Here is a 22909-nt window from a genome sequence, read left to right as displayed (position 1 = left end):
TGTCTGCACAGCAACCGCCACAACCATGCTAGCAACAGAGGTAGGGGTTGGCTTCCGAGCCTATCGAGTCAGGGCTGGGATTTCCTTCCAAGGGCTCTGCTAGCCAAGCCAGGCTGTGGATCTGGAGGATGTGGAACACGTTACAACAGGGGATTTATGGAACAAAAACATTCCTCTCCTACAGTCTGAGTGCTGATAACAAGCACCATCCTTAATGGCTCTTTGTAAGAGAAGGGCACATGCAGACAGCAGCTCCACACCTCAGCCTGTGCCAGCCCCTCTGCCTGCAGTGATGTCAGATCTACCCTAGACAAGAATCTGAGGGTGCTGACAGGACCAAAGCCTTCCCAGGCATGCACAGCCCGTTTTGTGTTCAGCCCATTTGTGTCCTCCACCTCCAGCAGCTGCCACAAGCCAGGCAGCATCTGAGAGAGAGAGAAAGAAAATCAGCCTGCTGATGTGCTGCCTGAGCCTCCTCCCTTCATTAGCAGCTCAACAACTCAGGGCAAACACAAGGTCTGCAGAAGGGAATTTGTCCTGGTCACTCGTGGGACTTTCCAGAGGGAACACTTCTGAAAAGCCTTAGCTTGGACTTGGAGCTGCAGCAGTGTGGACAAAGCACCTCACTGCAAGGGCAGGAGCTGGGACTTTCCAAGGGGAATAGAAGTATTTGTCCTAGACCTCCTCAAAGCCATGGACTTGGAGCTACAGCACCCTGGACAAAGCACCCCAGGAGGTGCTTTGGATTGAGAGGGCTTCTTACCTCCCCCACCCTGCAGAGCCAGGCAGCTTCATGGAATCAATAAGGTTGGAAAAGACCCCAAAGATCATCAAGTCCAATCTGTCACCCAAGACCTCGTGACTACTAAACCATGGCTCCAAGTGCCACATCCAATCCTCTCTTGAACACCTCCAGGGATGGGGACTCCACCACCTCCCTGGGCAGCACATCCCAATGGCCAACAACTCTCTCTGTGAAGAACTTTCTCCTCACCTCCAGCCCAAACTTCCACTGGTGCAGCTTGAGACTGTGTCCTCTTGTTCTGGTGCTGCTTGCCTGGGAGCAGAGACCAACCCCCAGCTGGCTCCAAGCTCCCTTCAGGGAGTTGCAGAGAGCAAGAAGGTCTCTCCTGAGCCTCCTCTTCTGCAGGCTAAGCAACCCCAGCTCCCTCAGCCTCTCCTCCCAGGGCTGTGCTCCAGACCCCTCCCCAGCCTCGCTGCCCTTCTCTGGACACCTTCAAGTCTCTCAATGTCCTTCTTAAATTGAGGAGCCCAGAACTGGACACAGGACTCCAGGTGTGACCCTAACCAGTGCTGAGCACAGGGGCTCAATGACTTCCACCCTGTTACAACCTCCCGGACACCACAGCCCGACCCCAGCGTACCTAGGATGGCATCTCGGAGCTCCTTGGTGATGATGGGTAGGTCATCCACATCCACAAAGTGCAGGTGCTTCTCAGGAGGCTGGCTGGCAGCAGCAGACAGCTCCAGGTAGCTGCCCCGTCCCGTGCTGACGATGAAGACCGTCACCCCCATGTCCTTCAGCAGCTGCATGGGTTCCGAGATGTCGTCGGTGGAGAAGCCGTCTGTCACCCAAACCAGCACCTTGGGCACGTCTGCCCTGGCACCAGCTGCATCACTGAACAGCTTCTCCTTGGCATAGGAGAGAGCTTTGCCTGTGTTGGTGTCTCCCATGAGCTGCTGAGTGTCCCGGATGGCTTGGTGCAGAGCCTCGCCGGACCGGTAGCGGTCGAAAGGGAACTCCATGGTGGGCGTCGTGCTGATGTGGATGATGCTGGTCTGCACCTCTGTGGGGCCAAAGGTGAAAGGTTGCAGAAGGTCCCACATGAATTCCTTGACCCTGGAGAACTCATAGTAGGAAACGCTGCCAGAGCTGTCCAGGAGGAAGAGGAGGTCCCCTCCGGAGCTGGAAACAGGTGGCTGAGGACCTGGAGAGGGGGAGAGGAGTTAGTGGAATGATGTGAACCCAGACCTGCACGGGGGTCTGCTAGGAGAGCTTGCTTATCTGGTGCCCAACCTCAGTACTCAGTGACAACTTTGCTGGGTGGACCCCTCAGGATCTGCCCCTTTTAATTTGTGTGATGGTTGGCATCTAGTGTGAGGGCTCCTGGCCTTTGTTCTTAGTGCTGCTGCCAGATATCCAGGAGCTTCTCACCACAGCTCCCCAGTGCTTAAGACTCATCTGTTTGACCAACAGCTCTTTATGAACAGCTTGAGATGCTAATGCTGGAGGGTTAGGACTCATTAGATAGGTTATGAACCCCTCACAGCTACACTGAAAGGCCAGGGCAGAGGAAAGAGGCAGGAGCTCCAGCACTGAAATCAGGCTAGAGCTGAAAGTCCTGGATCCTGCTCTCCCTGCTGCACACAAAAAATGCCTTGGAGCCACATCAGCTCTCCCTGACACCTCTTGTTACACAACACCAGGCTGAGCTGGGAACATTCCTCACCAGCCTGAGCCAGCAGATCCCTGTGCCCATTCCAGGGAGCAGCCTCTGCCATCCCGAGCTGCTGCTCCGGGCTGACATGCAGCAGTCCCAGAGGAGGAAGCAAATAGGATAGGACAGAGCAGAGCAGAGCAGAGCAGAGCAGAATAGAATAGAATAGAACAGAATAGAATGAACCAGGTTGGAAGAGACCTCAGAGATCATCAAGTCCAACCTATCACCCAGCACCATCTGATCAACTAAACCATGGCACCAAGCACCCCATCCAGTCTCTTCCTAAACACCTCCAGTGAGGGGGACTCCACCACCTCCTTGGGCAGCACATTCCAGTGCCCAATCTCTCTTGCTGGGAAGAACTTCTTCCTAGCATCCAGCCTAAACCTCCCCTGGCACAGCTTGAGACTGTGTCCTCTTGTTCAGGTGCTGTTTGCCTGGGAGAAGAGCCCAACCCCCACCTGGCTCCAACCTCCCTTCAGGGAGTTGCAGAGAGCAAGAAGGTCTCCCCTGAGCCTCCTCTTCTGCAGGCTAAGCAACCCCAGCTCCCTCAGCCTCTCCTCCCAGGGCTGTGCTCCAGACCCCTCCCCAGCTTTGTTGCCCTTAAAGTGCTCATTGCAAGACCAAGAGCAACTTGCCGAGGTCAGGAGCAGCTCTTGAGCCCCAACCAACTTGCAGCTAAATCCTCATCTCATGACAAGAGCAGTGCCTGGAAGGAAAATGAGCTGGGTTTGGAAAAGAAGGAAATGATAAAGAAACTTGATGAGGAAAACTGCTGGATCTGCCCTCCCAGGAGGGGTGGCTGCCTCTCAAAGCTGGCTGCCTCTTGGTCCAAGGGCTGCAGTCCACACAGGACTGGCAGGAAGCTCCCTGATGTCTACCACTGCTGGCAGGAAGGTCTGGAGTGGAGGGACTCCTCCCCAGATCACTTCTTCAAAGCCAGGCTGATTTCACTCTTTCTTGTTCAATACATCCTGACCTCCTCTCCCAGACAGTCTCAGGGGACCACCTCAAAGAGGCTCTGGAGCAAGGTGTCTGGCAGAGGGCTGCACGGCCCCATTCACGCAGAGGAATGCCAAGTGGCAGGGAGAGCCTGCTGCTGCAGGTGTGGCCTGGAGTCTCCCTCCAGCTGACTCACTTTCTAACCATCTCAGTGGAGCTGCTGTGTGGAAAGCACAGGCATGCAGGGGACTCCTCCTCCTCCCACTCTTGCAGCTTGGGAGCTCCACAGGAGTTGGGATATCAGTGATGACTTGGGAATTCTTTTAACCACCACTTCGCCTTCTGACAGATTTGAGGAGCAAGGCAGGAGCAGAAATCCTTGGACCAGGAGCTCCTGCCTGCCCTTCTGAGCTCCTCTATCAGGAATGAGGGATGGCCAAGCAATGTGGGCTCTGGAGCACAGTGGCTGAGTGCTGGAGCCCTGTGTGGGAGCCAAACCCACAAGGCAGTAGACTACTGAATGGCAAAGCTCCTGTGGAATGAATTGCTCCAAGCAGACAGCTCATGCAAACTGCTCTGCCCCTGCAGAAAGCTGTGTCAGGGCAGGCCCAGAGACAGCAAGGAGCCTGGCAGAGAGGAGCAGGGGTTTGCTAAGCCCCAGGAAGAGGCAGAGATGAGATAGCAAAGCCAAGAGGAGGGGAAGCAGCAGGGCAGGGTACAAGGAGTCTATCACAGGTCCTGGCAGTGCAACCTAACAACCCGAGCACAGAGAAGATCATGAGCCAGCAAGAGCAGAGCCAGTCAGGGTGCAGCACAAGGGGCTCAGGGGTGGGGAAACAGAAGGTGGAGATGTTCAAGCCTGATCCTCTTTGCTCAGTCTTAATTTCACAGGATCATTTTGGTTTGAAAGGACCTAGAGGATCACCAAGTCCAACTGTTAACCCAGCAGACCAAGGCATTTAAGTCACCACTAAACCACATCCTGCAGCACCACATCTACCCAGCTTTAGACCCCTTCCAGGGATGGTGACTCCACCACTCTCCTGGGTAACCTGTTCAAGGCTTGGACAACCCTTTCAGAGAAGAGTTTTTTGCCTAGCATCCAACCTAAACCTGCCCTTGGCCAGTCCTTGGCCAGTCTTTGCTCTGCTTTTTATGTCCCTCCCTGGGCACCATTCAGATGCTGCCCTGTGCCACTAGGGCACAAGTGCCTGGGTTTGCCCCATAGCAAGAGTGTTGGTGCCTGTGTGCTCAGGAATGTCAGCAGAAGGTCCATTGGGACCTGGGAATGGCCTCAGGATGGGGGGCAGAAGGGACATGCATGAGTCAGGACCACACTTACTGCAGGTGTCACTGGGAGAAAGCCAGAGGCTTCTTGCACACAGGCTCTGTGAAGGTGCAAATGAAGATGCTGCCTACCAGTCACTGTGCTGCTGCAGAGACCAAGGCAGCACAGGAGCCACCCTGCTCTGCTAGGTGCTGCCTGGGATGGCAGAGGCAAAGCAGAGCTCCTGGACCAACAGGAGAAATCAGATGGAGCCTTCAGAGATGGAGAACATTAAAGCTGCTTGGAGAGATACTAGGAGAGGGCAGGAGTGAGGCTGGCAACCCACATGGATTACAGCCAGCTCTGCCTGACCCAGCAGAGCTCAGCCTGTGCTCCAGACACACACCCAGCAGCTTGGCAGTCAGAGCTGAGCAGAAAATGAAGTCTAGCAAGCTTTCCAGCTTGCCCTTAGCCACAGGCACTTTCACCACCACATCACACAGCAGAGCTGAACCTGTGACCTGCAGGCCCCTGCCACTGGTTCCTAGAGATCCCAACCTCCCCATGGCATTCCAGCAGAGCAGCAAGGGCTTTGCTGAGGGCTTCTGGCTGCAGGAAGCAAGTCAGGCACACATCCCCATGGCTCCTGCTTTCCCCTCTGCTGGATGAAGTACAAGCCACTGACTTGGCTGGCAAGCCACAGTGAGAGATCTTGGCAAGAGGAGTGCTGCCTCCCAGAAGGAAATGATGGGTTGTCCCCTCTGCCCCTCAGCAGTTGGAGGAGGGTCACTTGTCTCACCAGTGTTGCAACAGCTGTGAAAGCTGCTGGCCCTGGCAGGGCAGGGAGGGATGGCCAGGGGACACTGCTCACAAGTGGTAAACAAGGTTGTGGTGGGGTTAGGCTATGCCTGTAAAAATTAGTTACAGTCATTTGCTTCTAGCTGAGTTGGTCTGGCAGAGTTAATGCTGGGGGGGGAAACTTCAACCCACCACAAAGGTCACACTCTCTGGCACTTGGGGAAGGGAGGTTGGGATGCACCAGGAGAGAGCAGAGGAAGCACATCCCCAATACTGCCAGAACTACCTGCATGGGGGAACAGCCAGCATGGGACAGCTGCTCACAGAGCTTCAAGAGCTGTGGCCCTGCCAAACTGCCCTCCTGACTGCACCCTGCAGCTCTGGGGCACCCAGGGAGCTGGGCACGATCACAGAATCACAGGTTGGACTCGATGACCTTTGAGGTCTCTTCCAACCTTGGTGATACTGTGATACAGTGAAGTGCTTCAGCTGGAAAAGACCTCCAAGGTCATTGAGTCCAAGGTCATTGAGTCCAACCATCAACCCAACACCACCCTGACTGCCAAACCATGTCCCAGGTGACATGTCCATCCATTTCTTGAGCACCTCCAGGGATGGTGCCTCCACCACCTCCCTGGGCAGCCTGTTCCAATGGTGTCAGCATCCTTTAAACCCTGGCTTGAGCCTCCACACGATGCTGGAATTAGCTGTGTGCATTAGGAGGCTCTGCAGCTGCATCCTGACGCCACAGTGCTCTGCCTGGAGGGGCAAAAGCATTGGTGAACAACGACTGGTTAGCAACTGGTTAACAAAAGCACCAGCTCCTTTGGGGGGCAGGTGTATATTTTGGAGCTAAAGGGCTTGTCTGTGGGTGGAGCAGGAGGCTAATCCTTCAGGCAGGCAAATACCATCACAGTTACCTCTCCTCCACGCTCAGCCCTGATAAGATGAAAACAAATTCCTCCTGTTCAGATTTTTTTCAGCAGAAAGGATCCATTAAAAACAAACCAACCAAACCAAGAGAGCTCCAGGCAAAGGATCTCACTAGATCAGGAGTGTGGCAACACTTCAAGTGGCTGCACACTCCAGCACAGAATCACAGAACTGTCAGGGTTGGAAGGGACCTCAAGGCTCAGCCAGCTCCAACCCCCTGCCATGGGCAGGGACACCTCACAGCACAGCAGGTTGCTCACAGCCACCTCCAGCCTGGCTGCAAACACCTCCAGGCAGGAGGCTTCCACCACCTCCCTGGGCAGCCTGTGCCAGGCTCTCACCACCCTCCTGGGGAACAACTTCTTCCTCACATCCAATCTGACTCTCCCCCCTTCTAGTTTTGCTCCATGCCCCCCAGTCCTATCCCTCCCTGACCCCCTCAAAAGTCCCTCCCCAGCTTTCTTGTAGCCCCCTTCAGGTACTGGAATAAGGTCTCCTTGGAGTCTCCAGCCTGCACAGCCCCAACTCCCTCACTCTGTCCTCACAGCAGAGCAGCACCAGCCCTCTGCTCATCCTCGTGGCCCTTCTCTGGACACACTCCAACATGTCCAGCATCATCCTCCTAGGTCTTCAATTCCTTCATCTTTCTTGCTGCTCCTTTGACCTTCATTCAATACAAACAGGGCCAGGGGTGCCAGAGGTGGGGCTGTGGAGATTTGCTGCCAGTAAATCCCTGCCTTACGCAAGCAGCTGCTCTCTTCCAGCTGTTCCCTTGCTTTAGAGCAAAACAAAACCCCAACCCAACACAAAACAACCAAAGACTGGCTGCTTGGCAAGGTGCCACATGAAGACTTTGCACATTCAAGAGGATGCTGAGAGAAGGAGCATCCATGACCAGCTCCCTGCCTCCAAACTGCCAGACCTTTGCTTCTGAGGGGCTGAGGGAATTTGGGGATGTTTAGTCTGGAGAAAAGGAGGTTGAGGGGAGGTCTTTTTCACTCTCTGCAGCTCCTTGAAAGGAGGTTGGAGTGAGGTGGGGGTTGGTCTCTTCTCCCAAGTAACCAGCATTAGAATGGGAAGAAACAGCCTCAAGTTGCACCAGGGGAGGAATAGAATAGAATAGAATAGAATAGAATAGAATAGAATAGAATAGAATAGAATAGAATAGAATAGAATAGAATAGAATTCACCAGGTTGGAAGAGACCTTTGAGATCATCAAGTCCAACCCATCACCCAGCACCATCTCATCAACTCAACCATGGCACCAAGCACCCCATCCAGTCTCTTCCTAAACACCTCCAGGGATGGGGACTCCACCACCTCCCTGGGCAGCACATCCCAATGGCCAATCTTTCTTTCTATGAAGAACTTCTCCCTAACATCCAGCCTAAACCTCCCTTGGCACAGCTTGAGACTGTGTCCTCTTGTTCTGGTGCTGCTTGCCTGGCAGAAGAGACCAACCCCCACCTGGCTCCAACCTCCCTTCAGGGAGTTGTAGGGAGCAAGAAGGTCTCCCCTGAGCCTTCTCTTCTGCAGGCTAAGCAACCCCAGCTCCCTCAGCCTCTCCTCCCAGGGCTGTGCTCCAGACCCCTCCCCAGCTTTGTTGCCCTTCTCTGGACACCTTCCAGCATCTCAACCTCTTTCCTAACCTGAGGGGCCCAGAACTGGACACAGGACTCCAGGTGTGGCCTCAGCAGTGCTGAGCACAGGGTTCAGGTTGGATGTTAGGAAAAATATCTTCCCTCCAAGAGTGGTCAGGGATTGGAGCTGGCCAGGGAGGTGGTGGAGTCAGCACCATCCCCACCACTGAACAGCCAAAAAAGCTCATGTCCTGCCTGGGTTATCTATGTTTGAACTCCCACATGTGTCTTCCCTTCTCAGTCTCTGACCATGCAAGGAGAAAAAGTTCTCCTGTGAGTGGAGCCAGACTTGGAGACTGAAGGACACAGCCTGTGCTTCCCTGTGGCACTTTGGGATCACAGTGAGAGGCAGGAGGAGAGCCACATCACCTTTCCCAGGAAGAGAGATACCCCAGCAAGCCATCCAGGAGGTGCTTTACACTTCAAACCACCTCAGAGAGAGTCCTGTGCCACGGGAGCAGCTGGACCCCCTGCCTTCTGAAGGAGCAAAATGGACTTGTGTGGCTAACCCCCCAAACCTCCTCTGCAGCTTCCAGCTCGTCCTTGCCACAGGCTACAGGCTGCAGGGTGAGGAGCAGCCCTCCAGAGATTCACCTGGTAGGAGGGGAGCTGGGTTGTCATCTCCTCTGAGCTTCTCAGGAGCTGCATTGGCTCTGCTGGTTTATTTAGAGCCTCCAGAGTCCTGGACTCATGGAATCATGCCAGGCACTGAGCTGTGCTTCAGAGATCAGTGAGTGCAGGACCCCCTCTGCAAGCCATGGGTTGTGTCTTTATTCTCACCCCAGCATTTGCTGCTGCTGCTAGTCCAGAGTAAGCAGGTAATGACAATCTGAGTTTCATTCATCAGAGCCCAGACTACTTTACACTGATGCAACAGAGAGCTGAGTCTGGACTCAAAGAGGAAAGTGCTGCAACTGCTTGTGAAGTGCTCTTGCCTTCACTTTGTGCCTTGCTGCACTAAGTCAATAACCACTGCCCTGCAAAAGGTCATCACTGCAGAGCATGCAGGAGCACCACTGCCTGCCCAGGAGCTTCCTCACCTTGGCCACTGCAGCTGAGAATGAAGCCACAATCGTTCACATCCAGTCAAGGCCTTAGGAAAGCAAGTTACACACCTGCATGTCCTCCTCTCAAAGAGTTCCTCTCATCCTGTGATCGTGGCATACCACCACAGCACCTCCAGACCAGAGCTAGCCCTTGCCCAGGAGCCCTGCCAGCCTGGCTCTTTGCTCAAAGCTGCCTTTGGGAGGACCTGGGAGGCCCCCACATCAAAGCTGCTGAGCAGTGGGCACCTTGCCCACCAGCAGGTTCATTTCCTCTGGAAGGCTGCTTGGCAGCTGGTGAGCCCCAGGCAGCATGGCAGTGCCACCACATGCCCAGCTTTGCCTCTGGAGCAAGGCACAACCCTGCTGGAAAGCCATGGCTGGCTTGGGCACGTACCCTGAAGGTCTGAGCATTGTTCTTTGCCGGGGCTGGGGAGCTGCCACGTGAATCCCAGGGCAGCAGAAATGCAGGAGCATGGAGATGACTGCTGGACACCCAGCACTGGGACAATGCCAGAGGCAGCAGTGCCATCCCTGAACCGCTCTGGGTCACTGAGGGACAGAAACCAGCCCCCTGCCAGGGGATCTGAGCAACAGACACAGTCTGCTCTGCATAGCACAGGCAGCATCAGAGCCCAGCAGTCTGGGCTGCAGTCCCAGGGCCTCCTGTGCAGACAGACAGGAGGGACGCTTCTCCTCTCACGCTGGGCTGCATGTCAAACAGAGCCTTTGGCTGCTTCTGAACACAAAGCAGGACAGAAGCCATTTATCAGCTCAGCCACCACCCTGTGGGCTAAGCCTTTTGCCCAGCACCAGGTGCAGAGGCCAGGGGTGAGACGCTCAGCTCCTCCAGCTCAGGAACCAGGGCTGAGACACTCAGCTCCTCCAGTGAAGGAACCAGAGGTGAGATATTCAGCTCTTCCAGTGCAGGAACCAGGGGTGAGATGCCCAGGTCCTCCAGTGCAGGAGCCTGGGGTGAGATGCTCAGGTCCTCCAGTGCAGGAACCAGAGGTGAGATACTCAGCTCCTCTGGTGCAGGAGCCTGAGGTGAGATACTCAGCTCCTCCAGTGCAGGAACCAGGGGTGAGACACTGAGCTCCTCCAGTGCAGGAACCAGGGGTGAGACACTGAGCTCCTCCAGTGCAGGAACCAGGGGTGAGACACTCAGCTCCTCAAGCTCAGGAACCAGAGGTGAGACACTCAGCTCCTCCATGTGCCTTCCCCTGCTGTCAGACTTGAACAGCATCCAAGAGCAAGCATTTTAAAGAGGAAACACAACAACTGGATTAGAGAGATTAGCAAGAGAAGGACAGGTACCGTGCCCCTGTCTGGTCCTGCTTCTCTGGATCAATGTGTGCAGCACACAGGTTAGCAGGGGAGGGGGGGGTCAGGAATTTTCCATGCTTGCACTAAACTGCACAGTTCTGAAGCAACCATGGAAACAAGCAAGATAAAAATCCTTTCCAATACAGCACTCTGAGACCTTTTGGGTTGGTCCTCCTGCCAGCAAAGGAACAGACAAGTATCAATCCTGCACCCAGAGCAGCAGTAAAAGAGCAGCTTTTCCCTTGCAAAGGTTTGGTGAGAAGCTGTGAGGAGCAGGAGGCATGGAGAGGGGGGAAGCAGGAGGGGAAGCCTTGGCTTTTCCAGGCACTCACCTCTCTCAGGTGTGTTCTGTCCCACAGCCAGCTGCAGCCACAGACCAAGAGAAAGAGCTGTCTTGGCCAACATAGCAAAGCCTGGTGCTGGGCAAACTACCTTAAATCCAGAAGCTGGGCTCTGTGGAGGCAGATGAAAGGCTTAAGATCAGTCATATTACGTGCAAGGATCCAGCCGATCTCAGGGTCCCGCTCCTGCGCTGCTCATGCCGTGAGATCCGGCTGCTCCTTGACGTGTGTTTTGCTGGGCTCTGGTGTAAGCTCTGGCTCCTGTAGGCAATTTCCCTTCCTTCTCTCCCCCCCACCCCTCCACCTCCTCCTGTACTCCTTCTAAAGTCATAAATCCATCTTGACAGGAATAGCTGGAGGAGAGGCACACACAGCACCCCTGCTGCTGTTCCTCTCCCGAGTTAAACTTGCCCCGGGAGCGCAGATTCAGTTGCAGGCAGTCTGAGTGCAGCTGGGCTGGTTCAAGAAATATATCCTTGGAGATAAAACTTTGGCCCTGCAAGACCCTGGCAGCAGTCCAGCGACCGGGGGGGGTTGGGGGGGGAGGAGGTAAAGGGGGGGGGGGGAAGGGGGAGGAGAGAAAAAAGAGCAAAGAAAAAAAAAACAAAGCTGAGAGAACTCCAAAGCTGCTCCGCTCTGGAATGAACTAGAAGAAGGAAAACCACGGATATAAAGGAAAGAAAAAGTAGCAAGGCTGGGGAGCCATGCCCTGCCCTGGGAATATTGGCTAATCTTCTGGGAGGAGGCAGGCTGAGCATTCCTCCAGGTCCTAGCGCTACCCAGCGTCTCCCTGCCCCTGCGCTGCCCCACGGCCAGACACCAGAGGTGCCAGCAGCCACCCACCCCCCGCAGCCACCCCTCACTGCTTTACCCCGGAGAAGAGCTGCTGCAGGAGTCCCCAGGCGACGCAGAGCCGGCGGGAAGCCAGCAGGGCTGAGGTGAGGAGCGGCAGCCGAGGAGGAACGGGCTCGAAGCAAAGGCTGCGGTGCAGCTGGTACGTGCAGCAGCCTGCTGATGCCCACGGAGAGCTCCCCTTGGGCTAAATAGGTTCTCAAAGTCTGTGACTTCTGAGTCAAAGGGGACTCACAACCCTAAAGATAAACCCGTGACAAACACCTTCCTGGCAGAGCACATGCACCAAAGACCCCAGGTTCAACCTTCACAGCCCTGGATGCAGGAGATGTGCCAGAAGAGAACCTGGACCAAACACGCTTCCCCTTCTCCTGGTTGTCCTGCTGTCCATGGCTCTGCTTTTGGCTCCTCTCCTGCTGTCCATGGCTCTGCTTTTGGCTCCTCTCCTGCTGTCCATGGCTCTGCTTTTGGCTCCACTCCTGCTGTCCATGGCTCTGCTTTTGGCTCCACTCCTGCTGTCCATGGCTCTGCTTTTGGCTCCTCTCCTGCTGTCCATGGCTCTGCTTTTGGCTTCTCTCCTGCTGATGGCTCCCACTCATCAGGTGGAGATGAGAATATTCCCTTTCCCTTTTTTTCCTCTCACTTTAGGATTTAGCATGTGCCTAGACAGATCCAAGAGGTTACCAGCAAAGCTGGAAAGTCACACCCAATTATGAAGAGAGCACTCAACCAAATCCCTTTGGGCCCAACAAGACAGGCTAAAAAGGAGCAGAGGAGGAAAGTTTGGAAGCCTTGGTGGGGGGAGTTCTACAACTGGTGAGCAATATTTCCTCCATTTGATTTTCTCTTTCCTCCTGGGAACTGTAAAATTAGTGAACAGGAGATAGGAGCCAAGGAGCTGTGAGGGGTGGGGGGGAAAAAGTTGCATCCAAACTCATCAGCCAAATGGAAAATCAAAAGAGGCCCAAGAAATCAGATCCCAACGAGGAGCCAGGGAGTCAGGCAGACAGCTAAACTTCCTGGGCACTGCTTTGTGTTTCCCCCAGCTCCATCATGAAGGGGTTTTGCAGTGTCAGGTTGTATGACACATTGCATTGGCTTGGAAGGGTCTTTTGAAGCTCATCTTGTCCCTGCAGTCAGCATGAACACCCCCAGCTAGATGCTGGAGGTAGCTCAGCCCCATGTAGCACTCAGACCCTGTCTGAGTGACAGCCTCACCCATGCAGGCTGGAAGAAGACAGCCCAGGCAGAGCCAGACAGCCCTGCTCTCACCATCTAACTTGTGAGATCCTCTCACAGATCCTGCTGCAAGAGCTGTAGTGATCATGAGCTGTTGCTAGCTGGTTTCCCTGACACCCAGAGCAGGGGTTCCTGACATTCCAGCCCGCCGGAGCAAGTCTGGATGTCAGCTGTCCACAGCAGGCAGAGTGAACTTGACCATTGCCCTTTGAAACCCAGAGCAGCCTTCCTCCTCTGACTCAGTGGGCTTTGGGCTTGTCCCTGTCAGAGCTGTGCTTATCTGACAGCACTCAAGGTGAGGTCAGGGGGAAGTGCAGGCACTGCAGCAGCAAAGCTGTCAGGCTGGAGCCTCATTTGGCAAGAGAGCTTCCAGAAGAAAAAGTTACACATGGCAAAACAAATCTCTCATCACAATCTAAGTCACCAGCCTGAGCACATTCAATCATTCTCATGGCACAGGTTCACACTGAGTTCAGCTGCTGCTGTGCTGGCCCTGATGGCAGCCAAGAAGGCAAAAGGGTTTCCAAACTTCTTCAGTTGCATCCTTGTTCATAGATTCCTAGAATGGGTTAGGTTGGAAGGGACCTCAAAGCTCAGCCAGTCCCAACCCCCTGCCATGGGCAGGGACACCTCCCACCAGCCCAGCTTGCTCAAGACCTCATCCAGCCTGGACTTGAACAGCTCCAGGGATGGGAGCCGGTGAATATGTTTTGTGTTCTGGTTCTCTTCTGGACCTGGGATGTGGAAGGGGTGGGCTGGAAGAAGCAGAGGTGGTCCCACTGCAAACCATCTGCTTCTCTGATGCTGAGCTGATGCTCCTGCCCTGCCATCCTTCTGCCCCACTGCCCAGGGACCTGCTCAGAGAGAAAACGACTGCAAAGGCACTGGGCTGGAAATGCTCTGGGTCCTGTTCCCAGGGCTCACAGATGCAAGTCCACAGGCCCCTGCCTGCAGCTGGTGGGTACACAGAGAAGATTTCCTTCCATTACTCACTTCCCAAGGAACTATTTCCACGGAAGGGTTGCTCATCTTAGAGTAATTCCCTTGATTGTGGCTTTATGGACGTGAATGCCATTCAGCCTCGCACCCTGGAGAGATTTCAGCCTTTATCTGCCTCTAAGTCCTGCTGGGATAGGTGGAAGCAGGAAAAAACAGCCTGGAAAATAATTAGATTTGGTTTATTTTTAAACTTTACTGTAAGTGACAGCTCCTGTTCCCAGGCAGCTCCTGCTTCCAGGCACCTCCTGCTGCTTGCCCAGCCTGAGGCTGTCCTAGTTGCATCCTGCACTCTGAAGCCAGCAGCATCCCTCCAGACCACAATCCTCACCTCTCCCTGACTTGACTGAGACTCACACAGGATGAGCATCTTCTGACCAGGGCAAGCTACAGGAGCAATTGATGAGTGTGGAGAGAAAAGCAAACAAACACACACCAGACAAAAATAACAAACAAAACAAAACCCCCAGACAAAAACCCCACAAGCAAACAAAAAACCAAACCAAAACCAACCAACAAAAACCCAAACCAAAACCAACCAACAAAAACCCAAACCAAAACCAACCAACCAACAAAAAACCAAACTCAAACCAACCAACAAAAAACCAAACCAAAACCAACCAACAAAGACCCAAACCAAAACCCCACAAGCAAACAAAAACCCAAAGCAACCAACAAAAAACCCAAACCCAAAGCAACCAACAAAAAGGCAACCAACAAAACCCCAACCCAAAGGTAACCAACAAAAACCTCCAACCCAAAGGCCACCAACAAAACCCAACCCAAAGGCAACCAACAAAACCCAACCCAAAGGCAACCAACAAAACCCAACCCAAAGGCAACCAACAAAAACCCAACCCAAAGGCAACCAACAAAACTCCAACCCAAAGGCAACCAACAAAACCCAACCCAAAGGCAACCAACAAAACCCAACCCAAAGGCCACCAACAAAACCCAACCCAAAGGCCACCAACAAAACCCAACCCAAAGGCCACCAACAAAAACCCAACCCAAAGGCCACCAACAAAAACCTCCAACCCAAAGGCCACCAACAAAACTCCAACCCAAAGGCAACCAACAAAAACCCAACCCAAAGGCAACCAACAAACAAAAACTCAAACCAAAAACCCAACCCAAATAACCCCCCAAAAAACCCAACCCCAGCCCCCCAGTGAGAATCACCAATCTGCTGCACTGTGCTTGTGTGAGGCTCAGAAGCACAGAACTGGGAAAGCTCTCTAAGATCCCAGAGTCCAACCATCAACCCAACCCCACCATGGCCACTAAACCACGGCCCCCAGTGCCATGTCTGTGTGGGTTTTGAACACCTCCAGGGGTGGGGACTCCACCAGCTCCCTGGGCAGCCTGTGCCAATCTCTGACCACTCTTGCAGCAAAGAAATTGTTCTTAAGCTCCAACCTAAACCTCCCCTGGTGCAACTTGAGGCCATTGCCTCTCATTCTATCACCTGATAGTAGGGAGAAGAGACCAATCCCCACCTCACTCCAACCTCCTTTCAGAGAGTTGTAGAGAGCAAGGAGGTCTCCTCTCTCCTCCAGGCTGAACACCCCCAGCTCCCTCCCCAGCCCTTTCCCCAGCTTCATTGCCCTTCTCTGGACCCTCTTCAATGTCCTCCTTGGCCCAAAACTGAGCACAGTACTCAAGGTGTGAACTCCCCAGTGCTGAGTACAGGAGGACTGATCCAGTGTGGGGTGTCCCTGCCCATGGCAGGGGGGTTGGAGCTAGATGATCCTTGTGGTCCCTTCCAACCCTGACTGCTACCATGACACAATCCCCTCCCATCTGCACACCACCAACCCTCCAGCACAGAGCTCCATAGAATGCTTCCTTCTGTGCATGGGAAGGTTTGGGTAGCAGGCTGCAGCTGCTGTGACATTCTGGGATGTAAACAATCCACAGTGTCTGAGGAGATGCAATATCCTCTGGGAGACAAATCACCACAGCTGGAACAAACAGGCTGGTTGGGAACACAGCCCTTTTGGGGGTGGCTCTTTGGTGGTGTGTTTGTGCTGGTTTTTCCCCCCCAGCTCTCCACACAAAGGGTTTGTTTGGAGGGGGTTTAGCTATATATGGCCACTTGGAAATTCCCCACTTGGAGAGGAAGCAAAGCAGCTCTGCAGCCCTGGAAGAAGCATGTGGGTAGAAGCTTCTCCTTCAACAGCTGCCCAAGGTACCCAGTGATCCAACTTCACGCAGCAGGGTTCTGGGCTGGAAGGGGAGACCTCACTGTGTCCATTCCCAGGGGTCACAGAAGGATCCTCATAATTCCTTCTCAGCTCTAGAGGTTGAAGTTGAGGGCAGATTGAGGCTGGAAATGAGGAAGAAATTCCTCCCCATGAGGGTGGGGAGACTCTGGCACAGGTTGCCCAGGGTGGCTGTGGTTGCCTCCTCCCTGGGGGTGTTCAAGGCCAGGTTGGATGAAGCCTTGAGCAACCTGATCTGGTCAAAGGTGTCCCCTGGCAGGGGACTGGAACAGGCTGATCTTTAAGGTCCCTTCCAACCCAAACCATTCCATGCTTCGATGCCCTCTGCCAGCTCATGCTGAGACATCAGCTGGGTTCTGATGCAGAGGGTGCCAGATATCAGCTGAATCACCACCAGCATTCACAGCCAGCTCCAGGTTCCCCTCCAAACTCTGCCCACACATGGCTCACCTCACTGCCCCTCTGTCACACTTCACTTTCAAACAGCTTCAAGGCTGCCTGGCTGGAGTGCATGAACTTGAACTGCAGTGACTCCAGAAATGCCACTCTGCCTTACAGCAGGGAGGCTCAGGCCCTGCCTTGGCAGTTCTCAGTTAGCAGTGTGTCATGCAGTCTCCAGCCTCAAGTCAGCTCTTATTTTTGTTTGACTTGGAAGGCAAACTACAAAAATAGCCCTGTTTACACCCTGCCTTCACCACTTCTGTTTTGCTCAACAGCTCCTCGCTGGGAATGGCTCCAGAGTGAGGGAAGGTCTATAGCATAGAGATGACCTCTTTCATCCCAAAGCATCCTCAAAGGTCACCCAGCACAGAAAAAAATGCAGCCACTTGTGGGGTGAAGTGCTGTAGCTTTCCAGTGCTTTGGAGCAGAATTCCACTGAAGTTTTGGATGCATGGAGAAAGGAAAATCAGTTGCAGGAGAGAGCTGCTCTGGGAGAATGGAAGCAGCCCGATGAGAGCAGGGTCAGTGGAGGGGGAAAAGCTGCTTCCCCATCCTAACACTGAAGAGTTGGCTGCAAGGTTCTCCAAACCCTCCTTAAAAATAGCCTGGTAACATCCAGCAGTAAGAAAATACCCCAGGAGCAGTGCTGTGAGTGGGCACTGCTGCTATTTCCCCTCCAGCAGGGTGCCAAGCCAGGACACAGCATCCCAGTTTCACATTTGCAGCAGCCTCTTTCAAAAGGAGGGAATTCATGGAAGTGAGAGAGCAGCAGGCACAAGCATGGCAGAGATCTAATGCATGGGAGGCTGGGAAAGTGCTGGACCTGACCCTCCTCTGCCCAGGCGTGGTTTGAGGCCAGCATTGGCAAGGCAGTGGCAGAAGACAGGTGATGAATGCCACAGGTGCAGCCAGCACTGCTCCTTCATCGCTGCCTTTCTTTGATCACATTTAATGGATGTGAGCAGGACCCTGAAGCAACAAATTAGAGCTGGAACACTTCAGCTGGTGGGGGCTTGGTGCTCCTGCACCGCCTCAGAGCTGCTGCAGAGCTGTGAGCCTGCAAACTCCACCATCTGCTGAAACTGTCCCAGCACAGCTTGTGAAGCAGGGCTGCTGGTAGCCAGCCAGCTGCTCTGCAAGCCACCTCCCCATCACCAGGCAGTGCAACTGTGCCAGGCCTGAGATATTAGGTCCTAAACCAGCACAGCACTCCAAATTTTGGACCTGATGACCTTTGAGGTCTTTTCCAACCTTATTGATGCTAGGAATCTTTAGCTGCATGCAGTGTCAGCCCTCCATCCACCAGGGCAAGGGAGCATGGACTTACACTGCAGGGCTTGGAGGAAGCAGAGTTTCATGACACAATACTCCTGTTGTCCTCAGGACAGCTGCCCCAGAGCCTGCAGCAGCTGCTGGTCCTTGCACATTTGTAGAGCCATCCACAGCCCTTTGAGGGAAAACTGCTGGGCTGAGGCTTTCTGCTGGTGCTTCTGAGCCAGCCATGAGCCCAGACTTGACTGTTGTTAAGAGTTTTATTAGGGGCTGGGAGGGTTGATGTTAGCAAAAGCAGAGCTCTGTCTGCAGCAGCACTTGGAGTCAGAATCACAGAATGGTTAGGGTTGGAAAGGACCTCAAGGCTCAGCCAGCTCCAACCCCCTGCCATGGGCAGGGACACCTCACACCACAGCAGGTTGCTCACAGCCACCTCCAGCCTGGCTGCAAACACCTCCAGGCAGGAGGCTTCCACCACCTCCCTGGGCAACCTGTGCCAGGCTCTCACCACCCTCATGGGGAACAACTTCTTCTTCACATCCAATCTGAATCTCCCCACTTCTAGTTTTGCTCCATCTCCCCCAGTCCTATCCCTCCCTGACACCCTCAAAAGTCCCTCCCCAGCTTCCTTGTAGCCCCCTGCAGATCCTGGAAGGCCACAATTAGGTCTCCTCGGAGCCTTCTCTTCTCCAGACTGGACAGTCCCAGGCATGGCTGTGGTGTGGCTGAGCAGCAGCTTGCTTCTCTCACCCACAGCCCTGGCCAGTTTTGTTTACAAGCTCCCAAACTGGCATGGACTGGCAGCCAGCTTCTCGTTTTCAGCTGGATTTTGAAGTGCTTTAGTGCTCATGGTGGTGTTAGGCTGATGGACTCCATCCTCTCAGAGGTCTTTTCCAACCATAATGATTCTGTGGTTTGTAGGAACAAATGAGGTCATTTGCAGGATTACAGGAGGAGGTCAAAGAGCAACCTGATACAGGAGGTGGGGGCAAAGAGAAAGCAGGGGGGCTGGATGCCAGCAGGGCAGAGCAGAAGCAAAGGCTGCCACAGTTCCCCAGCAGAGTTCTGGCCCAGAGATTTCATTTTCTCCTTGCCCCTGCCTGGAATTGCTGCAACTCCTTTGACTGACCATAAACTGCTGACAGCTAGGGGAGATTACTGCACACAGATGTGTGGCAGTGGAAGGATGGAGCAGGAGAAACAGCAAAAGACACTGGAAGTGGCTCCCTGCTCACTCACGGGCTCGTGGAATTGTTTTGGTTGGAGAGGATCTTTAAGACCAAATCCAACCATTCTCTACCTCTACCAAGTCTAAACCACATCCCTCAGCACCACATCTTTTAAACACCTCCAGGGATGAGGATTCAACCCCTTCCCTGGGGAGCCAGAGGCTTCTGGAGTTCTCCTTTTAGCCAGGCAGGTCAGGACTGCCTAATGTCTCCAGCCCTGTCTCTCCCAGTCACTGTTGAAGCTCCTCTTTTGTGCTCAGCAGGCTGAATTAGTAACTGTTGGGTTGTCACAACTCATCCTCCACCCCACTGCCAGAGGTGCCAGTGGCTGTCCACATCCATCAGGCTCCCTGCCAAGGAAGAGCTGACAGAGCTCTCTGCATCACTGCTTTGGTTCAGTGCTTTCCAGCTCAGCCCAGGACTAGGAAGAGTGGGACTGGACGCACCAACCCTCAGAATAACCAGGCAGGACTCAGCCTCAGCCTTCCTTGGGTGTGCAAAAGCCACAGACTCCCCCCAAAACACACAGGGTCTGTGCAGCCATCACCACCCCAACGTTAATGCCAGGGGAGGAGGACACAGGAGTGCAGACCCAGCTGGCTTCTGGAGCCTGAATCTTGACAAACTCAGTCCCTGGGAAACTCATGTGGTAGGCTCCAGAGGAGCCCAGTCACACACAAGACAGAATCAGTAGGGCTTAGAAGGGACCTCTGGAGATCATCCAGTCCCACCCCCCTGCCAAAGCAGGATGAAAGACTTACAGGAAGAGTGGCTGATTCAGCCCAGAATTTCCTATCTCCCTGCTGAACCAGGTTTGGAAGGGTTTCCCCTGGAAGTCCTTTCCATTCCACAGCTGACATTTCCAGTAAGTGGTCCCTGGATTTATGGCACCCTCCATAGCAGTGGGGAATCTGCTCCTTTCCCAGAGGCAGGCTGCACTGCAGCCCTTTGCTCAAACCCCAGCCAGCAGCCTTGCCAATGGCACACTGGGAAGTGGCCAGAGTGCAGGCAGGACTCGTGGCTGGCTGCTCAGGATGGAGCAGCCTCCTGGGGCAGATTCTGCCCTGCACATGGAATCAGGTCCTGGAGTCCCTGGCACAGGTTCTCTGAGCATCCCAGAACTGTCTAGGTTGGAAAAGACCAAGTCCAAACATCGACCCAAGCCCACCATGGCCACCAAACCACGTCCCCAGGTGCCATGTCCACACATTTCTTGAACACCTCCAGGGCTGGGGACTCCACCACCTCCCTGGGCAGCACAAGGAGAGGCCATCAGGGCAACAGTTCCTCCTCACAAGCCTTTGCCCATTCATGGCAGGGAACAGAGCAACCCAGCAGCACAGGGTGGCTGCTGTTGCTCTCAGCACAGAGGCTGCATTTCAGGTGTGCTCTATTTTTAGGGGTTGGTCAGCATCTTGCCAGGCTCTGCTGAGTTTTTAGCTTGGTGGGTGGGGGGAAGCAGGCAAAGACACTGATGGATGTGCCCCTGAGCACCCATCAGCCCCACGTCCAGCCCCAACAGGAAAGGGAAGCGGTGTGTGGCTCCTCAGTTCCTATCAGGAGAGATGCTCTGGCCCCCACTTCAAGCACAGCTGCAGGAGTGCTGGCCAAGCTCTGCTCTCTGCTCACAGCCTGGAATTCAGCAGAGAATGAGGCTGATTTTCCATCAGCCTCCCTGCCCAGGTGACAGGCAGAGCCTCTCCACTCACAGCTTTGCTGGCCTCCAGCTCTGGTGGGGGCCAGGCAGCAGAGGTCTCAGTCTCCCTATTTTCACCCTGATGCCAGCAGCCTTTGAGGTTGGAGCAGCTTAGCTGCAGAAGTGTGGTCTGCAAAGTGGCCTGCTGGGATGGAGCAGGCTCAGCCCTGGTGTGGCTGCAGCAGAGGAACACCACTGGGCCAGTCTGGGACGGGGGTTTCCAGAGTCATTTCTCTGGTCCAAGCTGCCAGGAAGGAGCTGACCTTTGGTTTCAGGGTTCAGAACTAGACTTGCCTCTAAGGCAGGTTTTGCTGAGGGCTCATTTTTCATCTGCAGCTTTTCACCCTCTCTCAATAACAAAGCAAAACCCTCTGAGCAGCAACAAAGCTTCGAGCACACACACACACAAAAAACAATCACTCTTTTTGTCTGAGCCCAGCAAGGCAGCTGGGGAGTGAGTGGGAGGAAGGGGAATGAGTCCCTGTGCTGTCAGCAGGGCTCCTGCAGCCCAGCTGACCTTGGCTGGCTCACTCTGTGCTCCTTTAACACTTGGAAACTTGTCCCTTCCATGCTGTTAGTGCCACGGCAGGGATTTTCTCCCCAGCCTCCACGGCAGCCCTTGCTTTGTGCCTGCTCCCGTAGCCCTGCCTCTCCTTTTCACGGGGTACAGCATGGGATGAGCTCTGAGTCAGAGCTGAGTTTCCCCCTCAAGGCACCAATTCTTTGTTTTCCACATGCTCAGCAAGTTGCAGAGATGGAGATGGCTTTGTGGATCCAGGCTTTGGGGCATGCAAACCACAGGATCTTGTTGGCTTTTAATTACCTGCCTGGACTTCAGATTCCTTGACAGATTGAGATTGATTTTCTCTCTTTCCCTCTCTCTTTTTTATTGATGAAATACAGCATTGGTCTGGTTTGTAATTGTGCTTTGCACTGGAAGTGGTCAAGGCCAGGCTGGATGGGGGTTTGAGCACCCTAATCTAGCTGAGAGTAGATTTAGACTGGAGGTTAGGCAGAAATTCTTGACCAGTGAGGGTGCTGAGACTCTGGAACGGGTTGCCCCCTCCCTGGAGGTGTTCAAAGCCAGCTTGGATGAGGCCCTGGGCTGGTGGGAGGCATCCCCTGCCATGGATCTAGATGATCTTTAAAGTCCCTTCCAACCCAACCACTCTGTGAGTCTGGGAAGCAAGCAGCATGACTCAGGCTGGAAAGGAACTGAGATCCATGGCTGGGTTTCTAAAGAGCTGAGCCCTGTGGAAATCTGCTGCTGCAGTGAATTCCTAGAGAACAGTCCTAGAAACCCCTCAGAATGGTGACAGCTCCCTGGGAATGCTGCTGAACATCCAGAGAAATGGCACAGCACAGGCAAGGACAGAGGAGCAGCTGAGCACCGACTGCCAGCCCCCACTTTGCTGTACCCAGACCCTGCTCTCCCCTCAAAACCTCAACGTTTGCAGCTCCAGCTCCCCCTCCCCTTCTCAGCTGCACCTCTGACCCCAGCAAGAAATGAAGCCAGGCTTACCACTTCCATTTTCACTCCTGGTTCTCAGAGGAGGAGGACAACCCAAGCTGCCTGGGTGTAGAGATGGGCTCCAGGGCAGGAAGAGGAGAGGGAGTCATCACCGCCGAGTTCAGCCTCAGGTGGAGCTGCAGCTGTGCAAGGGAAGAGGCAGGAGAGCTTTGTTCCCACTGGCCTGCTCCAAGTGTGGGCTCTGCCTTCACTCTCCCCCTGCTTGCCTGTCTCTCATGCAGAGGAAGTCTGGCAGATCCTGTTTAGCAGAGTTCTCCCACACATGGGGCTTCTCCTGCCCCTGCACTGCTTCCTGGCACCTGTCAAGGACGCTGCTGTTGTGATCCTTTCCCCATGGAAGGCACTCAGCAGCCACTGAGAGCTTCTCTCCTCCTGGGCTCTCTCGTGGAATGGGTTGGGTTGGAAGGGATCTTCCCACAACCTCTCTGGGCAACCTGCCCCAGTGCCTCACCACCCTGCAGGTGACATGCTGGCACTGCTACCCCTGCCACCAGCTGCCTTCCTGCAAGAGTGTTTGCCCTTTGCAGCAGCTAAAGCCCTTCCTTTCCTGTGCTGTGGGTGGCACAGGGCTCAGTAATGCCTGGCTAGAAGAATCATGGAATCATCAAGGTTGGCAAAGCCTCTAAGATCATCCATGCACCCAGCACCACCATGGACACTAAACCATCGCCCCAG

The 22909-nt window shown here is 54.3% G+C and overlaps 1 protein-coding gene across 1 annotated transcript in view; it reads right to left on the bottom strand.

The window, feature by feature from the left end:
• Nucleotides 1-22244, bottom strand: part of VWA1 (von Willebrand factor A domain containing 1) — a 30108-nt gene extending 7864 nt beyond the window's left edge. Inside the window, exons 1-3 of the mRNA XM_009906795.2 lie at nt 22226-22244; nt 10745-10865; nt 1386-1949 (exon numbers count right to left, since the gene is read on the bottom strand). Of these exons, the coding sequence (XP_009905097.2) occupies nt 1386-1949; nt 10745-10865; nt 22226-22234 (694 nt within the window). The 5' untranslated portion in view covers nt 22235-22244. The remainder of the gene's footprint in view (nt 1-1385; nt 1950-10744; nt 10866-22225) is intronic.
• Nucleotides 22245-22909: the final 665 nt, after the last annotated feature.

The sequence above is a fragment of the Dryobates pubescens genome, chromosome 33 (assembly GCF_014839835.1).
Source record: "Dryobates pubescens isolate bDryPub1 chromosome 33, bDryPub1.pri, whole genome shotgun sequence".
Classification (NCBI taxonomy): domain Eukaryota; kingdom Metazoa; phylum Chordata; class Aves; order Piciformes; family Picidae; genus Dryobates; species Dryobates pubescens.
The sequence above is the reverse complement of the archived record's forward strand: the minus strand, read 5'-3'. Positions and strand labels throughout refer to the sequence as shown.